General features: G+C 40.1%; 2 protein-coding genes across 4 annotated transcripts in view; one reads left to right on the plus strand and one right to left on the minus strand.

The window, feature by feature from the left end:
• On the minus strand, positions 1-25,164 carry LOC148661412 (ubiquitin thioesterase ZRANB1). 3 transcript variants are annotated; one of them, XM_088635129.1, is made up of 10 exons: positions 25,061-25,164; positions 16,755-17,626; positions 12,067-12,254; positions 11,018-11,171; positions 8,861-8,932; positions 8,105-8,303; positions 7,780-7,900; positions 6,625-6,754; positions 5,044-5,273; positions 1-2,596 (listed from the first exon to the last, which is right to left on the minus strand). In XM_088635129.1, the coding sequence occupies exons 2-10, from the start codon at positions 17,569-17,571 to the stop codon at positions 2,378-2,380; spliced, it is 2,130 nt and encodes a 709-aa protein (XP_088491255.1). In that variant the 5' UTR covers positions 17,572-17,626; positions 25,061-25,164; the 3' UTR covers positions 1-2,377. The 3 variants fall into 3 exon arrangements, with proteins under 3 accessions (XP_088491255.1, XP_088491254.1, XP_088491253.1); XM_088635128.1 differs by lacking the exon at positions 25,061-25,164 and adding an exon at positions 21,052-21,200; XM_088635127.1 differs by lacking the exon at positions 25,061-25,164 and adding an exon at positions 20,875-21,195.
• The window catches only part of hpdl (4-hydroxyphenylpyruvate dioxygenase-like), a 6,123-nt gene continuing 4,902 nt past the window's right edge, over positions 24,475-25,695 (plus strand). Inside the window, exon 1 of the mRNA XM_088635130.1 lies at positions 24,475-25,220. Within this exon, the coding sequence (XP_088491256.1) occupies positions 24,514-25,220 (707 nt within the window). The 5' untranslated portion in view covers positions 24,475-24,513. The remainder of the gene's footprint in view (positions 25,221-25,695) is intronic.

Here is a 25,695-nt window from a genome sequence, read left to right on the forward strand (position 1 = left end):
TTCAAGCTGTGTTACGAGTTTATTGTTTCGTTGCAATGGGATTGCATCAGAAAATAAGTGGAACATGAAGCCAAGTCTGCTAGGAAAAAAACACAAAAGTGGGGTAGGAGGGGGTCTGTTAAATCTCCATCAGAAAAAATATGATGCATTACGAAAAGCTCGAAGAATGAAACCCCAGTCGTTAAGAGATTCGCTTGCCAGGCTCTGTAGTAAACTAAATTTCCTTGTGCACAATCAGAACTATGAATTAAAAGTTAATATCCACTAGTTTTATCAATTCAAAAATTAATTAGCCCGAAAGTGTAAGGATTCTAGTCACGCTTGAAATTCGGTAATTACAATGGAGAGTAAGTCTTAGGCGCTCCTGGAGTAATCACATTCCCTGCCCTAAAGGTACTGTTCTTGCGACAGCTAACTTCATTTTATTCCACGCCAAAACACGCTCGCTGGGCCGGCTGTTAACCAGTCCTCTGTGCACTTAACTGGCTGGACTGGTGTTCTGTATCTTGTTCATATTTACTTCCACTGAGCAGCTTTAAACTTGTGGTGCATTAGCAGAGGAATCTTGAATTCTTCTGCACGTCTACAAATAGCTAAGAAATCTCAACTCTCTGCTGCCCTTCTCTATTCCGGATATTCAAACAAATCCCAGCCTAAGACTTTGAAACTGGGAACTTTTTTTGTTCTGCTTATCCGCAGCTCATATTATCAAAACCACATGTATACAAACAACTGGTTGCAACAACAAACAAAAAATAAAATCACTCGTGACGTAAAAGTCAGACAACATGGTCCTGTGATATTTAAGCCCCCATTCTTCCAAAACATCTTTCCAAAAAAATATACCGTTTTTGGCAAAGCAGCTCCTGACATTTTACATGTTTAATATTTTAATTTTAAATAGAATTTTGAAACTATACTTACCTTAATAGTTTATAAAGGGTTTTTATAACTCAGGTTCATGTCATCTTCATTCAGTACTAAACTAAGAATTTCTTATTTTGCATTAATAAGGTAAATACAAAGCAGCATACAAAATTACTTCAGCTGTGTAGGTCTTTGAAGATTACACCAAAACAGTGCATATACAGTACGTTTACTCATGGCTATTAAACCAATGTTATCCAACCAGATAGTGTTATGCTTTGGTTTGCAGTTTCATCTGTGAAGATAAAGATTAGTAAAACATTACTAAAAAAGAACAAATGGCAAATATTACAAGATGAAAGATGAATTACTTACTCAGAAAGGAAAATGGAAAATATTAAAACAGGACAGGAAATGAAAGTGATTCTAATTTAATGTTAATGCATTAATTTCATAATGTTGAATGTGTTTGGTGACTTCTTCCCCTCCCCAAAAATAAGCACCAAGGTTGTAACATCAAAATGAGGTACTCATCACACATGAATAACTAAAGTAAACTTGTACAGATTTTTCTCACAGCAAGAATATGTATTTTGTGCAACAAAATTCTTCATCAAGATTGAATAAACAATCAACAAAACCACAAAAAATCAAAACTGAATCCGAGGGAGAATATAGTACCTCCTCTGCACTCTTTTGACAAATAAATATTTTTTTAAAAATCTTCAGGCCTGTCAAGGGTAAACAATCAGGAAAAAAAAAGTCTTTATCCCTAAGCGGATGTAGCTGTGTCAAAAGGGGATAGAGGTTTAGATTTGAACAAAAAAAATCCTTCTATTCTAGTCTGGCAGGTAAATAGATGTGTTATGCAGTGATGTGAAGGTAGAGTGTCCATAACAGAAGTTCCTGAAGATGGAGAACCTGGCCCAGGTAGAGCCTGTAACGTGATCCAGATGGGCAACACTGGCTTCTATCACACACAAGAAAGCCAAATGAAAACGTGTTCAACTAAAAATAGGGGGAGACTTAAAAAGAAATCTAGACTGAATAAACGTCACTTTAAAAATGTGCTTTAAGTGCCCATATTAAACCAATATAAAGTTTCCTTTTTGTTGCTGGTATTTTCCTATTAACAGAATTTCTCAGACAACCACATGCATTACATTTATGGATAAAGATTTACATTTGGAAAAAATTAAAGTTCAATATAGCATTTCAGTAAACTAGAATTCTTTTGTATTAATTTCAATCCAACCATTTTCTATTTTGCAGCAAAGTAGAGGTGTCAGTCAAACATTTTTCATATTTTCAGGACGCATCTGCTATTTTTTCTTTTAGGTGTTTTATACTCTTGTGGCAACAGCTCTTCTTTCGAGTACTTCTAGAGGGCTGCTTGCTCGTCCCTTTCTGGGGAAGGGCTGCCCCACAACAGAGCGCATGGAAATCCACATGACATGGATGAGGCTGCACTGCAGTTGCGATGCTAATCTGGTCTCCTGCGCTCCCTCCCTCACTCATCATCCTCCTCCTCGTCCTCTTCCCCATCCGAGAGGGAGGCACAGGGCCGGATCTGCCGGTAGCGATCCAGCCATTTCTCCACCATCTGCGTGACCAGCGGGTGGTTTCTCCGCCGCGAGCTCTTCTGCAGGGCGACCAACACGCCCCCCTCCGTCACGCAGCAGTCAAGCCACTCCCGCAACAGCTTCTCTTGTTGCTCCTCGTTGCCGATCTGAGGACAACAAGCAAAACACTAAACACACACACATAATGCAAGGTTAGCATTACCGTTACTGACGAGAAGAGTCTTATCCCTGTCCTTCTGCTGAATTTGTATAACAAAATGATCCAATCACAATCGGCTCACTCTCCTTGTCATATCTGTAGTTGTCGGAGGAGGGCCAGTCATCGCCATTTTTAACAAACACTGCACCGAGAGTAATGATGGCACTTCTTTTCAGGGAACCAGGTGTAGAACCTACTGATCCCTTTCAGAAAGACAGCAGTCATTATCAAAGGGCAATAGGGTATCCAAACCTTCATAAACCAGGAGGGAGAGTGAGCAGAAGAGCCTTATATGATCACATTCAGTCTGTAAAAAGGAGCACGTGTAGGGGGCGCAGCCTGGAGAGGTCTTCAAGAAGGAGGGTTCCATACCCAGATGGGGCTTGATGAATAAGCACAGGCTCACAAGCTGTAGAGGCAGTCTCAACAGCCCAGGGATCCAGACAAAGTGGAGTGGTGCCAGGAACAATGTTGTCCAATAGAAACTTACACTGACCGCAGTCTGGAGTGGAGACTTTTTACAGTGTGAGGATGAGCACTTTGCTCATTAAAGCCACATCAGAATAGAATATACCCAAAGATAAGTCAGGGGCCTCAAGATTCAAGAAGTGGTTACTGTCGTGATAACACCAAACCTGTGCACACTTGGCTGGGTCTGAATCACTAAGATGACAGTAGGTAAAAACACAGGTAATCTAGTTTCCATCTAAGCAATTCCTGCAGAATGATGCACAACAGCAGGCACAGCCCAGTCAGGGATTCCTGCAAGCTCAGCACTGAAGCAATAGAGTCCACATGAACAGTCTGCTGAACAGGTGAGAATGGGTTCACCATGAGATCTGTGGCAGAGCAGTGTTGGTAAGGTTCCCCACCACAGGGACTGGGAATTACATGGCCTTGAAATTGATGGACATTGTCCAACCCCTTGTTAGAACCAATTAGAGCAGTGTTGCCCATTAAGACAGGAGGATGCCCAGGAAAGGCAGGGGACAACAGCAGACCTGCAGCAGATAGCCCTCTGACATGGTGATTGCAGGTACCTTCTTCCTTTGGCTGAGTACATCAGGTTGTAAGACTCCACTTCAATCTTGTAAGAACATTGATTGGTCTGTTGCACAATTAGCACATTGTTCTACCACTCGGCACCAAACTAGCCAACACCCTTCATAAAAGTCTATACACCTTGATTCATTAGCACATCCACCTAAGATTTGATGTAAGGCGCAGGATATACTGCTTTGTGTTTTTTCTTGATCTATACAATAATGCCAAAAACAATGAAGATCTAAAATCAGTGTTATTCTTATAAAAACATACATAGAGGTAAGTTAATGGCACATCCCTTTGGCAGAACGTGTTCTCAGCACATATTTCTTTTTGTGAAAAGTGACAAATAGAAAAGGTCAGAGCTTGCCACAAAAGATACAAGATTCTGAACAAGCTGGCATCTGGTAGCCCATTTTACCTTCCTGCTGAGCACTCTGAATATAATTCAGCCATAACTACAGAGCCCAAAGGCATCATTTATTTTTATTCTGAGCGCATACATGCATGAAAAAATTGCAGCAGTAAGCCAAAGGAGTGGGCAGACAAGGCACTCCAATCTGGGGTCCTCATAAAAGCTGCAAATTTCAGAATGAAGTAGGAGTAGAGTTACTCACAGACTGCAGAACCGATTTGATAAAGGTTACAAAAGTGAACCAAATAATTATAGACTGATAAGCGTGACTGCTGGGACATGTTATGGAAACAAGAACTAGAGGATCACCTGTTTGAAAAATGCTATGGAATCAGTCCATAGAAGGACTGCCAGATACATCCCATCCCTCAAAGGAAAGTCCTACACTACAAAGCTTCTGTGAGCTTATCAATCTCGAACAGAGTCCGAGAGGACCCAATCTAAAACCGGCTCCCCAGAAATCCCGATTTGTATTCAATTCAATAGATAAATCATACAAGAAGAAGCCACAAGGAAGTGCATTTAAAATGGAGAACAGGGGACACTTGCAAAAGGTTATGAGAGTAGAGAATGGAAAACAGAAATAAACTGCTCATCTGGCAGGAGCAGAGGCAGACAGGATGGCGGTGTACAATCAAAATGATTTGCTATATATTGTCACTGCTCTTCTGAAGGCTAAGAAATACTTTGGTAGTTACGACTGCACCTACCGAAAAGGGAATTATAGATACCAATACCCAGACAGTGAGAGGAAGGAGAGAAAAAAAAACTATACTCATGCTAGAGATCTTAAAGTAGGATATGAAATGATCCAGCTCGTTCCTCAAATTACTTGTTAGGCCTCTGCAAACACTTCCCTACCGAGTTAAATTTCCTGGTTACATGAAACAACCTTTAATCATTAAGATCCTAGAACCTCCTGTGGACAGTATTACCTCTTGTGCAGATAAAAAGTGTATGTGCAGTAGCTTCCTCTCACTGTCGACTAATGGTAAGAAGGTAACAGTGACGTCGTCGTCTGTATTGAGGTTGGCGCCCGCGCCTCGATTGTCATAGCCGTCATTCTCCATTGCCACCAGTGCAGAAAAATGGCCCCTTGTGTAACCAAGAGCAATGGGACTTTTCCAGCAAAAGCTCTGTTCCCACAGCAAAGGCAAATAAACGCCTAGGAAGAGAAAAAGGGAAAATGCATTTAAATCAACCACTTTGTGTATAGGGTTTTGGCACGGTCACAACAGCTACACGTTAAACTTGCCTCGTGATAAAGAACATTCTTTATTCGTTTTACAAGTATTGTACAAGCAAGTGATCTCTAATATCCTTCACATCCAACCATTACATTTGTGATTTTTTAAATTAAGATAACCCACAATTCTATCATGCAAGGACAGAACTGGTAAGATGTGAACTGAAATTACTTTATTAATTCCAACATACAAACATTTGGCTACTAATAAACTTTAAATAAAACTCTCCATGTGACCAAGGTGAAAGACACTAAGGTTTTGCACAGCTAACCCTTGTCTTTCACCATGCTTAACAGTTCAGATGACAGCACAGACTAAAAAAAATACTCCCTTTTCCTCAATATAAACACATTGTAAATTCACGCAGTAACAAGTGCACAAAAAAAGTCTAGTTTATAGAAAAAATATTTTAAAAATGTACTTGTTTTACTTTTCTGGCACTCCACTTTAGTTTCATGATATTAATGCAACTGCTGCAAGTTAAGATCTCCTGGTGGGTAATTAAAAAAAAATAAAATAAAATTTCAGAACTACACTCTAAACTGTACTCCAGTCAGTTGCAGGGCAGACACACTTGGACAAGTTAGAGATATAAATTAACTTAAACATCTTCTGAAGGTATGAGGGAGTCAGAGCAGCTGGCAAAAACCTTTATACCAAATTACACAACTGAAAAGTTTGTGAAAAGAGAATTCAACAAGGATCAGAATTGATTTCAATCGAAAGCAATAGTTCATCTCTTTAATGTTATCCAGACAAAAAAATCCAAGGTGAAGCCGTTTCTCCTGTGAAGTTAGGCAGCATCCACAAGAAGGAGAAACAAAAGGCACAGTGTGTTCTTATGCAAGAACTGCTGGCTTGGAAATTAAACTCAGAAGCCCTCAGCAACGTTGTCTGAAAAGGTATAATTTATACTTCAAGTGAAGCCTTAACCATTCCAGTTTTTTTCTACTTAATTGCAGGCAGTCTTGAAAGATTCAGATTGTATTCAGGCAGCCCCCAGGTGCATTTGATTAAGTTCAGGACTGAAAAAGCCAAAGGTGAAATGGAAAGAGTATTTAAGATTTTAAAAGTGACTGACTACATACATGGCTTAAATATTTTTTCCCTAAATTTCTACAGAGGAAACACTCAGGTAATGATATTATATTACCTAGTTATTCAGAAAACAGTTAAAAACAGTTTGTAAGAAACACACCACAAGATTTCTAAAACTAGGGAACGCAAAATTTGAATTAAACATTGTAAAATTAAGAACAAGATGCTTACCTTGAAAACGTGTGAAACCTAATGTTTCACCACGAAAACTCTTATAATACTTTACTCCATAAACTATGATTGGTCTACGAAGAATGTGTGCAAGAACAAAAATATGAGTCTGCTCCAAACTTGCTCCAGGCTAAAAGTGAAAAGACAATAATATTAATCCTTTTCAATGCACAGCACATTGTATTCTACACAGATTCTAGGTGGTAAACGTGTTTAATTAATATTAGGTTGTAGCCCTGAAAACTGCTGTTGTAGTAAGGTCTAGAAGAACAATTGAATTTGGCAGATATTTTTATCTAAAGTGGCTTACAGTTTTCCTTCCTTATATAAATGATGACGGCCTTTTGTACAGTTGGGTTTTTCAGAGTGATCTGGGAAATGGGCCTTGCTCAATGGTGCAGCAATACTCTCCACCTGGGATTTCTACTCTCAGATTTTTCCCAGTACATTCACATTCTGAAAAGAGATGATTTATTGATCTTCATGTAACAATTCCGACATGATTCCAGAGTGGGGGAGGTCAGAGACTCTTCATTGTCAGCTAGTACTATCAGGTGTGATTACTTAGAGACTCAACACAAAGACCGAAGGGGGGACGATTACATTAAGACATCTGTGAGATTACGGATCTGCAATATGTATTTCAGGTCTGCTAGGCCAAGGGCTGCATTATAAGTGTATCACCTCCTAAAAAAATAGATTTCCCTGGAACATATTTTACATGGTTTATGGATGCAATAGCTGACATTTATTGATAAATGTTTAGCACATAAGACAATATGATTGGAAAACATTCCTCTACAACTGAACCTACATTAAGGGATTAAGCATCTACTTGACCTTAATAATGCACTGCATTTGGCAGGAGGAAGAAATGGCCTTTACAAAGCTAACAAATGCATGGTCTCAGTAGTTGTGGGTAGAACACAGGAAGCACATTAAAGGACCTGTTCTTTAACAGATGGTTGAAGGAAACGACATTGAACACAACTACACAATTTACCTGGATTTTCCAAAGAAAAATGTTCCCACCAAAAATGTATTTAGCTGAACTAAAAGGCTGACCTACAGGTTTGCCAGATGACCTGGCAACGCACCTGGAACCCAGCGAAGAAAAGCCAAGCTATCTGAACAGGCTACAAGAAGGGTACTTACCTGACTAGCCAGGGACAGAATGAAAGCCCAGTCCTCCTGCCACTGCTCTTCCCGCAGAGAGAAGTGCAATCCAAAGCTCTGAGAATACCAAGACTCCCACTCTTTCCAGCGCGTGTAGAACCTGAAATCAGTTAAATCAGCTCATAAAAAAAATAACTGCACTCCTAGGAGACCCATCCTTGAACTTCAAAAAGTCCATTGGATTAACGAACTGCAGTGCAGCTACTTTAAAAAAAAAATGACCTACACAAATATAGTTCAGTCTCACTCTCTCCACACCATTTTAGATTTTAGCAAAACAATTTCCACAGTGCAGTTTTCTTACCAGTGTGAACAATCATGGAGACTATCATGAAGTGCTTTCCGTAAAACGGAATCTTTATCATAAATGCCCCAAGTGGCCTGTAGTACTGAATCGAGGAGGCAGTCTCCTGCTGTTCGATTCCAAAGGGCATACAGTCTGCTATCCAGTCGAGTCCCCAGCTCCAATGACCAGTTTATAATTGGAGATTCTTCCTCTAGCTCTAAAGAGGGAAAGGATGTGAAAAAGCACAACAACTGTTTTAATTGCACTCTTTACTAAACTGCTGTATTTCAGCTCTGCCTTGTTTAAAAATGGATAAATGGGCCACAGTACAAGTACTCTGAGACCTGCAGAAGGCCAGTCTGGATGGAAAAAAACAACCTAATCCCAGAAGGAAGCATCACTCAATAGGGGACACACTAAATCCTTGAATGCCCTAAAACTAAATTAACCCAATTAGACACTGAGCAACATTAAATGAGAAAACTAAAGTAGATAATTAAGGTCTCATAAGGCTAAGAAATGTGATGTATTTGTACAAAGTGGAAAACTAAAACACAGAAGGACAGATAAGTCACATGAAGTAAACCACATTAATAAAGGGCTTCCATAAACAAATGACACCCATGTTCTCCAAGCGCTATTTCTGACAATGCTCTTAGGTTAAAACACTAAATAAAAAACGTTAGAGACTTCAGATGTTCACATATGCATAAGCACTGCATTTCCTGAATGGTCTGCATTTCATTGCCTGAGCATTTATTAATATCATTTTACCTTTCTGCACATCTCGGTCTAGCACTTCATCAAACAGCTTCTCCTGAACCGTAGGGGGAAGGTCCTCGATATCTGCAAATAAAACGTTTACATATTAAACAGTCAAAAATGACTTTTTCACTGGCAGTCACTGTGACAGAAGGCTCCAATACTAAGAACATTCCTACCATGGGGATCCAGCGCTTCAACTTACAGCTTTCAACATGATTCTGCCTTCAAGTTTTACACAGAAATGTCTTTGGTTTTAACAGCTGATAAACCATTTGTGCATGTTATATTCGCTGCAATACACTAGTAAACAAACTATTCGGTAAGCTACATTGTGCTCAACTGCACATTCATAATGCCCAAGAACACTGGTATCCATTATCTGGTATAATAATGAATGCACTGGTTTTGTCAAACAGAAAGCTGCTTAAATGGCCTCCAGCCAAAATTCTGTATGCAAAGAAATATTTGGCATAACAAAATATATTTTTTGCAGATCGCCAGTCTCAGCTTAATCTTTTGCCTCATGTTAGATTTACAAAAAAAATACACTCATGAACTCTTAACCTTAGCTCTTTGGTTTTATTTTTAGAGTCCTGTGCCTACCACGATACGAAGACAACTATGTACCCAAGATTATAATGCCAATCACAGAACCTTTTGTTGCTTACATTCTCACACTTTATATTTTTCAGCAAGGACAGAATGCAAAACTTAATCTATCTACAGTGCAGAGAAAGTTTGTGAACCCCCCCCAATATATTTAGAGCAATTACAACTTCTTACAAGGTTACTCTTGATGAATCAAAATGGTTTTTTTCTTAAAATACACCAATTCAATTGGTAAGATAAAGGTGTATGAAAAAAAGATTAATAAGTATGTGTGAAATAAGTGAACGCCCTATTTTAGCAAAAACGAGTGGATGTTAGAGTAAAGTGGTTTAATTAGGTAAAAAGAAAACAGACCGTTTGACCAGTGTCTGGTCTAAATGTTCAAAACATTTGAGAATTTGATGCTCACCATATAGGTGTGTGGAAACACGTCATGCTGTGATCACAATTTCTAAACATTTGTCTAGACTCATCTGTCCGTCCACTGTCAACATTTTCCTATTACGCACTAATGTGACACCACGTAAAAGCAGTCTTCCTACCAAGACTCCCCAAGAGTAAAGAAGCTCGCCAGAAAGTCACAAAGAACCCCAAAGTAAAAACTAAAAATATGCCAGCCCCTCTCACTGCATCCAGTCGGTATCCACGACCATCAGGAAAAGACAGGAAAAAGGAAAAAGTTTTTTTAATAGGAGAATACCCTTAAAGAAACCATTTCTCCCCAAAAGAACACTGCCTCTGAAGTTCACCTTGATGATCCACAAGACCAAAGGAAGAACATTCTTTGGAAAGACAAGTTAAAAGTTGAACTTTATGGCCACAATGACAAATGTTGTGCAACACAAAAGCCTTAACTGCCTTCCAACGGGAGTCCCCACTCCCAACTGTCAATCATGGTTGAGGAAGTATCATGGATTGGATGCTTTGCTGCCTCAGGATTCAGACAGCTTGCCATCATCGACAGAACCATGAAACTATGTCACCTCAAGCTGAGCCAAAAGTGGGTCATGCAGAAAGACAATGATCCTAAGCATACGAGCTAATCTACAAGAAAATGGCTGAAACGGATTGGCCAAGTCAAAGTCCAGACCCAAACCCCACTGAAATGTTATGGCGGGGTCTGAAGCAAACAGTTCATGCCAAAAAATGTTAATGTCACCAACACTCCTAAAAAAGAAAAACAGTTACCGGAAATGTCTAGTTGAAGTCATTGCCACTCGATGAGTTGACACCAATTGCTGAAACTAAGACTTCACATACTTATTCATACAAGGACATTTACCAATGGATCATCAATAAATAATCCATTTTCAGTTATACATTTAATTTGGTTATCCACCTATAGAAGTTTCTTCATAATGCTCCAATTGTGTTTTAGGTAAAACAATATGAGAATACAGACCAAACTGGGGGGGGTTCACAAATGTGTTTTATATGCACATATGTCAAGACAACCATCAATGCAACTAATCAATAAAAATCATTTTTGTGACGGTAAACTATAAGCTGTACTTTGACACCTAAAATCCAGTAGCAGGTCCAGTGATTTTACTCTACCTGCTGGTAAGGTGAAGGTGACGAGATCTGTGAGAAAGTAACAGGCGAAGTCACCCTTGCGCTGGTGCAGGGAGGCAGCAACCTCTCGGCGTATTTGCTCTGTCAGCTCTGGACACACCATGGCAGGGATACACTTGGCAGCTTGCTGAGAGACCTGTGGGAAATCACACATACACATAAAAAAACCTATCTGAGCAACAGCTAATACAGAGGCAAGTTTCTTCTGCCACTCTACACAAAATACTGCAACTAATTTTACATTTAAGAAAAACTGAACTTTGTTAGAATTCATTACGTTTGGCCAGAAAACTGATAAACTGATTAACTGATTGACCTGATAAAATTTTCAGGATACAAGCACTTTCTACATTTGAAAGGACTTTGCCACGTTTACACATTTGATCCGTTTGCATGTATGCCATAACATTTTACAGTGTATTATGTACAGTAGCTCCAATGTCATTTACAGCATTCCATAAACTTCCAGATATTTTAATCACAACCCTTTCAACTAGGTCTCAACACATCCATGACATCACAACCAATAAATCAGCCAATGTCCCCTCCAGAAGGATCGAAGTAATGATCCTTTATTTCATCCCCTTCACCGGCACCAGGCGGGAGCATGAGATCCCTTTGTACGAGGGAAATGCAGATAGTACAGGTAACATTTTCAACAGGTATTCAGAGCTATTAATGCAGGTAAAGTCAGGACATTTTGACATCTACAACATTCCAACATCTCAAAGAAACTGAGGCAAAATTTGTATTTTTTAATGCTGTTCTGATATGCAGAGCAGGTTTAAGCAGGATGTTGACAGGCATACAAATTCAAGAAATGCTTCCACAAACAGAAAAAAAAAGTATTTACAGAGGGTTACTTCTTTGCTTTGACATCTGCAAAAAGATGACACCAAAATCTCTAAAATTAAAATCAACATTTCTGTTGCATTATCATGTAATGCTATTAAGGTCCACTGTTAACTGGAGTGGCAACAAATCCACATGCTATACTCTCAACTTGCTTCGGCTTGTGTGCAGGATCTTACCTCTGTCAGGAGAATGGCTAACATGTCTTGTCTCTGAAAGCGGATAGCTAGATGTACCAGAGTATAGCCATCGTCAAAAGCAGAAGGACGATTTAAGAGACGCACTTCATCAGCTGTGAGCTGCCGTGCAATGTCCCCTCCTGAAGACTTGTAGGCTTCCACTGCTGCCAGGTCCCCTTCCACAACACCTGTCGCACAACAACACAATAAATGAGGCGCCACCTGCAAGGATTCCCCATGTCCCACAAGAATCCCTTGCAACAGCAGAAAATGCATAGTGTGCACAGTTCACACTGGTATGAACACTACGTGCATACTATCTAAGTATAGGAAAACAAGTTAAGAGATCCTACTCAAAAGCAACAGTTCACCCAAGTCACACAAGAGCTGGATATCCGAGATGGAAACATCAGGGCCTAGAATCTGTGTTCCGACAAACCCAACATCAAAAATCCAGCAACCATTTCAAATCAAATGCACCCCTTACCCTGTAACTTCCTCATATTATGCACTAATATTTTAGAGGACAATTCACTGATTGTGACAGCTGCACAACCATGTTGCTCACTTTATTAATGCAATGTAAGAGAAAACTGAAAAAAAGCAGATGGCAGGTATTTTAAGAATCAGTGTTGCTTTTCAATCTTTGATGAAATGCACTGTCAGTCATTTGCAAATAATTGCAAGTTTTATTTGCACACAATTACATAAGGTATGTCGTCGTACCCCATCCATCGTCGTTCACACCACCATCAGATCACGCACTGTACATTATCAACAACTCTGCAAGGAGAAACAAAACTAATCTGTAGTCTTAATGCAGACAGCAGTAAAAGACTTATAGCTAATGATCAGTCAGTATAGCCACCTACTGAGAGCCTACAACAATGTCAGGATAGCCACCTTACCACTAAATCTAGAGAATGAAGCCTGATTCTCTCTTCACAATTAAGATGTTCATTTAAAGATTTTTTAAGAATTAGAGTAACAGAAATGAAAAAGATGAGCATCGACCACAGTAATGGATCCTTGCAACAGGACTAAAAAGCCACTATTGTAAAATAATGACAATGTCTCGACTAGGACAACAATGCAGAGAATTCAATGCAAAATATTTGTAGAAATTGAGAAAAAATGTCACAAATTTGGTATGCTGTTACTGTGACCATGATACGTTTCAGTTCAAAGAACATTAATCTTCCTGGATGTTTTTGCGATTACTACTTCAGTGGATTGTGTAGTCTGAGCCCAGTTTTTACTTGACTTATGGCCAGCTTGCTGATGTAACACTGCTACCATTGAACCACTTGCTAATTATAACAAGTCCCGTGTGAAAGGGACATTCCTAATCACACTGGAATATGTCACCTTGAAAAGTCTAAGCCTAGAGGCCGTTGCAAGGTTGCAATGTCCTAAAACACAGCCTAAGACAAATGTTTGCAAGGAGCTATCCAAATGGCCACTGCAAGTTATACTTAATTTCTCAGTTTTAAAAGTGTACATTTTACCTTCACTAAAGTCATTGTTCAGCAAAGTCTCAGAACCGAAAGCCAGGGGTGACAGTAGGACTGTAGACGTAAAGGTCTCACAAGAGAACTGAATTCTGAGATAAGCAAAAGCAGTCTGAAGAATCCTAATCATTCCAAATGTCTGACTGACCCCCACTAAACCGCCCACAGTTTTTGCACAACATCATAATTTTTCAACAACATCTGCTATTCAAAATATGTTTTTACTTGAAGAGATTTCATGACTTTACCCAAGAAGGTTTTGGCCGAATTAACACCAAAAATGGCACTGGTCCAAATTCTCCAGTAACTTCAGAGGTGTTGCCTATGAGCCCTTGACAAATGCCCAACTTTGACAAACACGAAACTGTTAAAAATGGGGGGGGCTTTATGATGATATGTTAAACAAATGTGTAGGAATACCATCCCCATGTATACTAGTATTTACATAGTTTCCGTCTTCCGGACTTGCTGAATGTGTCAGGAAAGTAAAAATAAAATTTCCTATTTTTGTATGGACTTATTTTTCATGCTTCTCTTGCTCATTGAAACAATGTAGTGCAATACTGTCAGCAAGTCTACAACCACAAAATCAAGAATTCACCATTCCTTAGGGCAGTATAACCAGAATACAGTGCTGAAATGATACAAGTTACATTTTCTAAACTGCAAATTTCATAACTGGTCCATGCTTTGTAATTTGATTGATTTTAACATGCATTTCTTCCCTTCTATTATGCCATTACCATCAAGCACAGTACCACTATCAAACTACAGAAATTCCCAAAATCAAGAAAGCATTCCAAAAAGAAATCAATTAGTTAAAACAATTTCATATTAAAGTACATCTTGAAATTCTAAGATTATATTAAAGAAAATAATGGATGTGCACAATTAGGAGATCCAGATTACAGTATAATAAAGAGAAAGGGTTCACACTTAAACTAATATATATATATATGTGTAGACAGAATTCTCTATACTAAAAAATGAGAAACGGTCTGAATGGAATATACAGAATGGCAAGAGATTTTCCCTTGGGCAGTAAAAACTGACCTTGATACAACTGTCATTAAGCTAGAGCTTCATTTTAAACCCCGCATTACCTAATCTCTGTTGAGCAAAAACATACCGTCTCAGTTCAGCACCATAAAACAGCATAAATGCAAAAAAAAAGTGTGTGCAGGTGCCCCAAGCCTTGAAACAAATTTCAATTTTCATTTTTAAAAAAAACACGCCATCTTCTCAGTAAGAGTAGGAAGGTCAGCAGCCCGTGTACCCAGCTGTTTATTTTTGACTACTGCACATGTCAAAGTTATTTTTACTGCACATTGCCTACCTCAGCACATATGAGCAACACTGTTTACAAGCCCTCTTGATTTAAAGCCAATAGTAGCTCTGTCCCTCAGCAACCACAATGTCTGGAGAACAGGGGCATGCCTTCGAAATGTCTGCTCCTGTGCTCTACAGTACTGTCTCACTGAAATGCAGTCTAGTATCCATTGTCTAGAGCACTGAAAGGGAACAGTATGTTCTAAAATCATCTCTAGATTTTAATTCCTGCCTACTCCTCCTCCAGAACTGCTTACAATGCAGAAGTCAACAAAGAAATCTATCCCACTCCGTCTTCTTAGAGATTACAATCAAACAGACCCTGATATCCTGTTGAAGAGTGATACATCTGAATGCATGAGTGTACTATAAGCAGGGCATTTTAAAGCACTCGGTATAGCATAAACGATATAAACAAAAATAATCGCTGACTACAATATAAACGTAAAGTACGTTTAACATACTACCTTGATCAGTTGTGCTACTCACAAGGATTAGTGTTTTCAGTTGTTTAAAATGGAAATTAATTTCCTAGCAAGTTCAGAATGCTGTTAAATAAGGATTTTTTTTGTTCCGTGTACTGCTAATGCATTGCATAGTTTCCACTCCTTGCATACTAGAGACCATACAGATGCATTCTTAGAAATGGAGGGTCGCTATTTAACATCTAGGTTGTTTTAGCATGCAGACATCATCTGTTTGTAATCAATCACAATCTCTTTGTAAGCACAAGGTTTACAAATGAGAGGAGTGCTTTCAGAACATTCAGAGCCCATTTGGTGGTTAGTAGCTAATTATCTAATACAATTATATTATATAGCCAAGTAGCTCCTACAGCCATTCCTTGAAAGAAGCTAGATTATCAGCTTTAACAACATGCCTGGGTACCTTATTCAAGATTCCAACAATCCTGTGCGTAAAAAAGTGCCTCCTAACCCGTTTTAAATGCACTTCTACAGGTTCCACTTGTCTGCTCTCTATAGTGTTTAACTTGATGCAGACGATTCCGATTAGACATTTCAATAATTCATTTAGAGTAGGACATTCCTTCAACCCTGGAAATGTATGTTTGCTTGCAACTGTTGTTTACGTCAAGTTCAGAGTGTTCCTTTTATATTTAGTTAACCTACTTGCATATGAAAGTAACTATACAACTATATAAAATGCCAGGTTTCAGATACTCCTATTTTGGCATCCTGTAAATGTCAAAAGCTTTCAGGAATTAAACCACATATAATCTAGGAAGAGCAGTGGTTCTAATAGAGATACCTGGAGCACTCCACTACTTAAAACATCCCAGTTGGAGTATTACATTCCTTATCGGTAACCTGTTTTCTAGACATCAACTAGTTTCTGATTCAAATACACATTACCTACTGCCTGGAGTTTAAGAATCTCTTTTACAACAACCTAGTATCTACAAAACAGTTTATTCAGCCTCTGGTAAAAGCTTATAATCAGCATGTTTTCATAAGCAGAAGCAACAAAATCTGTCCGAAGCCAACAGATTTATGAAAAAGAATATTTAAATTGTTTTAAAGTGGCACAGAATCAACTGAACTGATAACTAATTTGATTTACAGTTCTTCGGTATAAAGGCCAGGAGAGAATGATGCACAGCAGTACAGTAAACAGTAGTGTCAACAAAACAGAAAGCCTGACCTGAAGCCATCGCACAGGACTGAAAAAAAGACGCGATTACACCTTTCCTTACACCTCTTCTGAGCGCGACCCTGCTTTTGTACACTTGAGTGAGATCCTTCACTCCGATTGCTCCAGTAAGATGACCAGCTCTAAATATGGAAGTGCAAATCGCTTTGAATAAAAGTATCAGCCCAATTCACTCACCTGCACAGGCATTGAGGAACAGCCAGTCCGTTTTCCTCATTCTGTTTTTGATCTGCTTTAACTTTTTAAAGTCAACCTCGAGCTCCTCTTTGCTCCCGACAGCACCAGCAGCCAGTTCGATCCGCTGAAAATCCATTTTAACCTCCAAATCCCTCTTGGAGGTGGGGGGTGACCTCCTCTGACCGCCACTGCAGCTGCTCCTCCACCGAGCACGGTCCTGCTCGTTAATGATGGAGGAAGGGTCCTCGGACTCCGCTAGCTCTATTGCTTCTATGTTGTTAGGTTTGGGGTGGTCACACACAACACACTTCCTGGTCTTGGGCCAGTTTTCGTAGGTGCAAGCAGTGCAAGTCCAGTGCTGAGTCCTGGTGTTCAGCTTGTTCCGGTCATTGTACTCCTCACACGGGTCCACTGGAGGAGGGGCGGGCCGGCAGCCCGAGCCCGAGGACTGGGGTGACTCAGTCGGGCTGCGCGTCCGCTGACGCTGGCACAAGCACTGAGTGCATCTTATTGCACGGGGCCAGTTTAGGTAGGTGCACATGTGACATGACCATTTGCTGGTGCTCTCTGTGGCGTTGGCAGTCTTAACCCTGGGCCTAGCGCTAGAGTCTGGACAGATTAGGAGGCTGCTGCCCCCCTCAGTGCTGGATGGGTCCCACTCCCGGCTGCTTTCCAGACTAGAGCTGCTTTTGAAGGGGTCCTCCGTGATGATGGTGCCACTGGGTCTGTGTGCACGGCACATGGTGCATTTGATCGCCGACGGCCAGTTTTCATACGTGCAGTACTCACAAGCCCACTTTATGCCCAGCTCCGTCATTGTTGATCAGTCCCTCTCGCACAACGTGTTGCTGCCCCCAAGGTCAGGAAGCAAGCTGATGTGGTGGGAAAAAAAACATTGATAAATGTCATGCTCTGTACTAGTTAGACAAAATAACTATACAATACTGAACATGCAGTACGTTGATGATAAAAGTCTAGGGTGAGGTAAAGGCGTGCATTAGATACAAAGCATTTTCTGTTAAGTAGTTTAAAATAAAACATCTGTTAGAAAAAATTGGCAAATGGTTCCCTGGGTTGTTCTGCTTGTCCACAGTTTTGGAAGACACTGACCATGGCAATATCTTGACAAGGTAATACAGCCTTCTGGACAGTCATGCTGGAACACTTACATTAGGACTGGCTTGCAGGAATGGGAAAACTATTGGCTCAAGCACTTTGTCAATGTATTTCTGAGAGGTGAGGACATCCTCAATCTAGACCAAAGATGTCCTTATGTTATAGTGACTTCCTCCCAAAACCAGCATCACACTTCCCCTGCCCCTGCTCTTGACCTTAACAATGTAATGTCACCTTAATGCTGAGCACAATGGCCCCAGCATGTGGGCTTCCATCAGGTTTGTCGAAGCACAAAACAGCATTTACCTAGGAATAAAACGCCACCACACTTTTTGAAACAATTTTGTACAACAATTTTGAAGAGATGTGATCCTTTCCCCAAATGTCATTATTCCTCAATTTATGTATATAAAACAACTTGAAAGAAATTTGACTTAAGCTTACCAATCGGAACCAATATCTATTTTACATGAGATGAAAAACTAAACCATGCAACAGTAGCCTGTTGACAGCATAGCCTGAACTGTTTTCAGTTAAGAACAATGTCTCTAAACATTAGGACTGAGCAATTTTTCACTTTCCATTGCCACAGTAAATACTAACCACAAATTTCTAAGAGCACAAAACTGTCACATTTTACAGCAATATAAGGATATAGCTGCCTCAAAATGAGCAAAGCAGCAAAGAATGACCCAAACACTACCTAATGGCTACAGTGCAGATTGTCGTAAATGAAAAATGTTCAAGCTTTGATACCATTGCTTTCGAATGTTCAATATTACGTGGAACATTGGGAGCTGTACAAATATTAAAGCAAGAATAAACTTTGTTAAAAATAAAATATTGATGTTAAAAAAGTAATTTCAAACATGTAAAAATAGTTGTATCTGGAAAGGAACCTGGGTGAGATCATTGGATCACTTACCAAGTACCAAATGGACTACATGGGCAGAATGGCCTCCTGGAGTCTGTAACCTTTATATTCTTAAATTAAAGTATGAATCTCCATGCAGCTCAGGGCCAAAACAGAAACCCTATCCCCAACAGCTTATGCTACACAAATCAGGAGCTGCTAATACTACCACCATGTACAGTTTGAAGAACTGCTAAATAACAAGTCAGTGTAACCTGGACACTAGACCACTGCCTGGAGACATGATTGTAAACACAACCCTTAAGTCTTAGGTTTCACTGTAAACGGCCACTTCCTATTAGCAAGTACAAAACAGGACTGATGCTGCATATTAATGCAATATGCTTCATGTAGTAATGCACAACAAATTCAGAAAACACACTCACCAAAAACCTAACAGAATCTCTGAATACCTGTGCATATTGCATGTTAAACCAGATGACTATTATCTCAAATATAACTGTACACAGGGGAATCCATCAAAATTACTTATACATGCACACAACTATAAAATACTCATTTTCTAATGGATTCAGACTGACATGACAGTAAACAAACCGTCTGAAATCACAAAGGCAGATTTACATATGAACAAACATGCAAAATGCAGATTACCAGACTTGACCAAATCAACTTCATTTGTGAATTAACCATAGGGGCTTGCCGTTTGTCAAAAGCACTTTCCAAACTCCAAAAAAAAAAAGCATCTGGGCTCATCTGACTGGATGTAAATAGCTCAACCATCAAAACTTTAAAACGCAGAAGATTTTTAGCTTATTTTACTACAGCCCTATGCATGCATGTTTTACATATATTTGCCATTCATATTTAATAAAGCTTTTAGAACACAATGCAATACCAAACTGCATTATGAGGGGATGTCAATACCATACTATTACTTAAGACATCCATTTTTTTCAGTTATGTTCTTCAGTAAAAGCTAAGAATCTGTTACATACCCTTTATTCACCACCAATGCTATAAGTTGCAACCTTTGCCAAAACAAAAAAGTAATACAGGAAACATGCAAACAGTAGAGCATTGTACTTGTGCACTATAACACAGTACAGTCAAGAGGCACAAGAAATGCTGTACTTATGTTTAAGGATATTAAGATTAAATGATCTTAATTATCCAATTTAATCTTGATGTTTAACCTACAAGGAAAGGAACATGCTGGATTTGTACACAAATGTTAATACCACTATACTTTTTAATTTTTAGGTATACATTTAGGCAATGTCTAGCTGGTGTTAACATCGACGTGTACTACAGCTGTGAAATTTGGCTACTGCGCTTTCTGTACCGCTCGGGAGATATAACTAGGCTGCCCAACATCTGCAATGTACCCACTTCCAGTCCAAGGCTACCTCCCAGTAACAAATCTGAACATCTGAGCTTCCGACTTCTACGGGCTCTCGCTTGGGTGTGTCGAATTTAAAGGGCTCGTATCAACAAATGGAAAAATTTCCATTCGCAAAGACGTACAACTGACATTGTAGCTTGTGCAACACCCTCACTGAACCTTTGCGGATTTTCCTTTTAATACCAATAGCTCCATCCTATTATAGCTCTTGCTGTCTAGAGAAATAGCGGACATTTCTTTTAATTTACCCCCGGGTGTTGTACACTACAGGAGCTGTTGTACAACTTCATATCCCCACGCTCTCACGGGGCTTTAAAAATGTTTTCATGGCTCTTGCCCCCAAATCAGGTTGATTCCGCTCTCCTTCATGGATTTCTGTCCACATGCATTCATTTCATTACTCTAAATTAGGCCGATATTTTATCACCGTAAGCCACTTGTTTACTCTAGCCGCACAGACTTTCTGGTGAATCTTCCATACTTCGCCTGAAAACACACGCAGCCCCGGCTGAAAGGTCAACTATTAACGCCCGAATTGTGTCACACGATTCTATCACCCTGCCAAGCCATTCGGATGCCGAAAATATTGAGACTGGCCAGCTGAATTGTAAAAGCCACATCAGTAATCCAAAGCCCCCTTGATCGATAAACTCTGAAGTGATCGCTTCCGCTAAACTGGCCGCATCCCCAGCGGATTATGCGCAGGGCTCCCTGGTAGGCCTTACCTTTTCCTGCGTTTATCCTCCTCTCTGGTGCACAAACACCACAAACCCTGCTCGGAGCAGCCCAGTCCCCCCCCGTCCTCCGCTCTGGCTTTTCCAATCCCCGTTTTCACTCCTTTCGTTTATTTCGACTCCCTTCTTTAATTACATGTTTCCGTTTCTCTTCCGGGACACCTTTACCTGACGGCAAGACCCTCTTGTACGGGGAAAAAAGCCGTTTTTCCTGTCTTCTTCCCAGGTATTAAATCATTTTAATCCCCGTTCTCCATACTACCCACATCTCTAATGGCGCCGAGTGGGAGACTAGAGAAGCCAAAATAAACCTTCTCTGGGAGGAGGGGGGGGTGATGATGTCGCACGCCACCTGGTTCCGCCGAAGATGCTGATTGGACGCGTCTGTGGGCACCTCTCACTGGCCTATCAGAGGCCAGGTCTTTCGTTGCTAATAGTAAATGATTCCTTTACGGCCGCTTTTCAGGGAACGATAATAATGAAACTGTACCCAATGATCGCCGTGTTGGCTCAGGGGATTAAGTTACACAGTCATAAAATGCACAACAGGCATGGAGCCACAATGGTGCCAGTTTCATAACACCCTCTCTCCTATTCGGTAAACCAGTGACCGTGGAGAAGTGACAGGATGATGTCATCGCTGGAGCACTGCTGCAGTACCGTACTGAGCATGCAGTAAAAAAAGCCATTTTAAACATTAAACATAACTATTGTGAAATTCAGTGCAACTTTGCTAAGTTTTATAATGAAGCGGCGTATTCCTTTTTTTAAACTTTTTTTTTATTGGAGTGTTTCTTGAAATTTGATTTTTTTGATAATGCAATTTTCGAAAACTTAAACGTTTGTTGTTTACATTCACAAATTAAAAGCTCCATAAGTAAATACAAAATAATAACATAAACATTTCTCCGATCGTAATCAATTACTTTTAGCCAAAAATGTTACAGTTCTGCGAATGACAAAAAGGTCCAGTAGTAAGAATAAATAACGCATTCATGCAGTTTCCTTTTGCAAATTGAATATTTCTTGAATTTACTCAGAACACTTATAACAAAAATAACACTAAGCAAAAACAGTCACAAATAAAACTCCTTTGTATTTTTTAAGTCATAGAATAAGACGGGAAGGACAAGAAAGTAGACACAATATCTGACTGTATTTGACTTACAAGACCTCGTGTTGCATCATGAAAAAATGTAAAAACCATATAATATTCAAGGCCATTTATTTTCAGAACATCACAAGAACCACAAATAATAGGAGGCTATTCATCCCTCTGTATTCATGTGGTTAATTTTCTCTACAGTCTCATAACCAGTATTGATTGAAACAATGAACCAGTTTTTGCCGAATTTCTCTAATCTCATCAGCCGAGATGATGGTACTTTTAAAATATTATTTTTGCAATAGTCTTCACATGCATGCAGCAGCTGAGCACCCTGAGCACTGGAACCCCACAAGGCTGCTGTCTGAGTCCAAGGTTGTACTCCCTGTTCACTCACGACTGCACGGCAAGACACAACAACAACCGCATCATCAAGTTTGCGGATGACACCACTATAAGAGTCCACTTACAGGGAGGAAGTCGTGCAGCTGCTTAGGTGGTGTCATAGCAATAACCTCGACTTGAATGTAAATAAAATGAAAGACTTTCGGAGACACAGGTCACACACTCACAGCCCACTCAGTATTGATGGAACAGAAGTGGAAACAGTAACCAGCTTTAGGTTTTTGGGAATTCACATCTCTAAAGATCTAACCTGGACTGTGTACATGGACTCTACCTTGAAGAAGGCTCAGCAGCGCCTTTATTTCTTGTGGTGCCTCAAGCAATGGGGGATCCCAGTACCTGTGTTGGTGAACTTTACTGCTGCACCATCGAGAGCATCCTCACCAACGGGATCACCATGTGCTATGGCAACACCTCTTCTCGAGAGAGAAAGGCACTGCAGAGAATGGTCAATATGGCCCAGAAGATCATTGGCCGTGGTCTCACCGAGATTAAACAGCTCTATGAGGACCACTGCCATGGTAGAATTCTGGCCATCACAGAGGACAGTCACCACCCCAGGCATGAGCTCTTCACCCCACTGCCCTCAGGCAAGAGATACAAGAGCATACGGACACTTAGCACTAGATTCTTCAATAGCTTCTATCCACAAGCAGTGCGATTGGCGAACACATTTAGCCATACCCCTCGGACCACATCTATACCATCTACCTCATTATGATTTCTTATTTATTGCGCATCTCCAGTCATTGTTTACATGTCTGCATTGTTTACATTCAGACTGTTTACTTGTTTACTTGTACATTGTCTACTGTTTGTTTGTATATTGTCTTGATGCACTGTCTGCACTTCGTGTTTTTACACTTGTTTTAACAATCGAGAGACTTTCTGTAAGTAAGAATTCCATTGTACCAGTACATGTACCGGTTTCATATGGCAATAAAGTTCAAGTTCATGACGTTCAAAACTCATAATGATAAATTACAATCGAAAGCCAAGTCTAGACTTGGTTTCTGTTATTGCAACAAAATTTAGATTTACACATTCCTCTAGGTATGCATTAGTTCAAAGGTCTGTACTCCCCATCTTGGCCTGTGGTCATCTTGTTACAGAATGACCTCTAAAGCTGTTCTTAAAAATCTGTTGTATATACAATTATGCAATAGAGACGACACAGATGGGTCCTATCTATTTTCTGGGCTGCTATCTGTGTGGGGTTTGTATATTCTCCCCAGGTTTGTGTGGAGGTTCCTCCAGGAGCTCCTATTTCCTCTCAAAGTCCAAAGGCATACTGGCACGTTCACGGGCTTCCAGGAAAATTGGCCCTGATGTGTTTGTATGTCTGTGTCTGCGATGGACTGGCGTCCCATCCAGGGTGTACCCTGTGTTGTGTCCGTTGTGCTCTGGCTGCCCCTCAACCCTTGGCCAAGTCACCACTCTAGGTAAGAATCTATATTGTATCAGAATTGCATTTAGCAAAAATGCAGGGTGGGTGCATAATACATGTAAAATATGAAATAATTTCATGCAAGGGGCAATTTGACAAATTGCGCATATCTGCTTCATTAACCAATATCATGACATTAACAAGCAATGATACTTGAATAATCTTTCTCTTGGTGTCTAAAATAATAATAATAATAATAATAATAATTGCTTACACTTATATAGCGCTTTTTCTGGACACTCCACTCAAAGCGCTTTACAGGTAATGGGGACTCCCCTCCACCACCACCAATGACACCACCTTGCTGATTGGAAACACAGAAATTAATATTTGACTAAACGCTTGCAAAAGGGACATCATCCAGTAAATGAGCAGCTTGAAAGTAAATGTATATAACTCACATATAATTATTAAAAAAGTACAATCATCAGGTTTGCATTTGCAGACAGAAAGCTGTGGCGTCCACTGTGTAATTTATTTTCGTTTGCTAGTAACACTAGATTACGGAAGTGTATTGCTGCTACCAAGGGTAAACAATCTGGATTTATCTCGTAATTACGACAGACCAATCAATGAGCTCCCGTAGTACATACAGCATAAAGTATGACAGAGACTTAAACGGAGACTTTTTTTTTTGCACAGTCGTCAACACTTCCGTCTTGCTTCAGCAAATATGGCAGCGTACTTGTGCCGGCTGAATCACATTGCCCTCCACGTTTTAAACGGGGGGAAAACAGTTCACGACCTTGTCACTAAATTCAAATTTAATTTATTTGCAGCGAGATTAACCGAGAAATCAAGGCAGCTTGCTCTCAGAAAGGGATCGGCTGTTTTCATCGTTAATGAAAGACTGAATCAACCTTCTGAGGGGGGAGAGACAAACGGACAGACACGATCGGTGCTGCCTCAAAGGGGTGCAAAAGAGAAAACTCGGGTCTTTACTCTTGATCACGGTAGCATCAGAAACCAGACAAGATCCGAATTTCTGTACGACGTACAGCCTTCATATGTCGTTGACACGGCGTGCAACGTGTGTTTTGAAGTGGAGGATGTGGAGAGCTCGAACCGCCGTCTGTCTGAGCAGGGCTGTGATGTTTTGGTGCCGCCTACAGTAGTGGAAGACGACCAGGGGTTTGTGACCTACGCCGTGGTTAAATCTGTCGTAGGAAATGTTTGCCACACGCTGATCGACAGGAGCAAATACGAGGGACAGTTCTTACCTGGATTCCAGGGGGTTCAAAACAGTTCTCCCGTTGACGGACACGACAGCAAGATTACTCATTTCGATCACATCACCTACGCGTGTCCCAGGAGAAGCTCTGTGGAAATAATTAGATGGTATGAAAAGCACTTTGGCTTTCACAGTTTTTTCATTAACAGGTAAGGCTGAATACCCAGGAATCTTATTGTATTAAAAAATGTAACTAGAGATTTTTTTTACTGCTATCCCAATCCTAGCCAGACCACGGTTACGTCGGGCAGAGTAAAATGAAGAGGCTTATCTATACCGAAATTGGTAGAGACTACTCCCCTGAGAAGAATTAACGGCAAAACCCATTGAACAAGAAAATCATTATATTGAAGATAGTTACATCACAGTAAAGCAGAACTGAATTAATGAGAATTTGAAAAGCGATCGGTGTAACGTCAGAAAATACAGTATTAGGTTATCCATACGTAGATAAAAACTACGTTCTGTGGTTGCTAGGTAATTCAGGAAGCATGTATAATTATTATGTCACAGTGCCCATTACCACTTGATAGACCGCTAACTACACCTGTTCATGTACTACGAACTAGCAAATGTCTACAATGTTCTGCAATATGTGCATGATTGGTTTTATTTACTCACTAC

The sequence above is a fragment of the Lepisosteus platostomus genome, chromosome 6 (genome assembly GCF_059453375.1).
Source record: "Lepisosteus platostomus isolate fLepPlt1 chromosome 6, fLepPlt1.hap1, whole genome shotgun sequence".
Classification (NCBI taxonomy): Eukaryota; Metazoa; Chordata; class Actinopteri; order Semionotiformes; family Lepisosteidae; genus Lepisosteus; species Lepisosteus platostomus.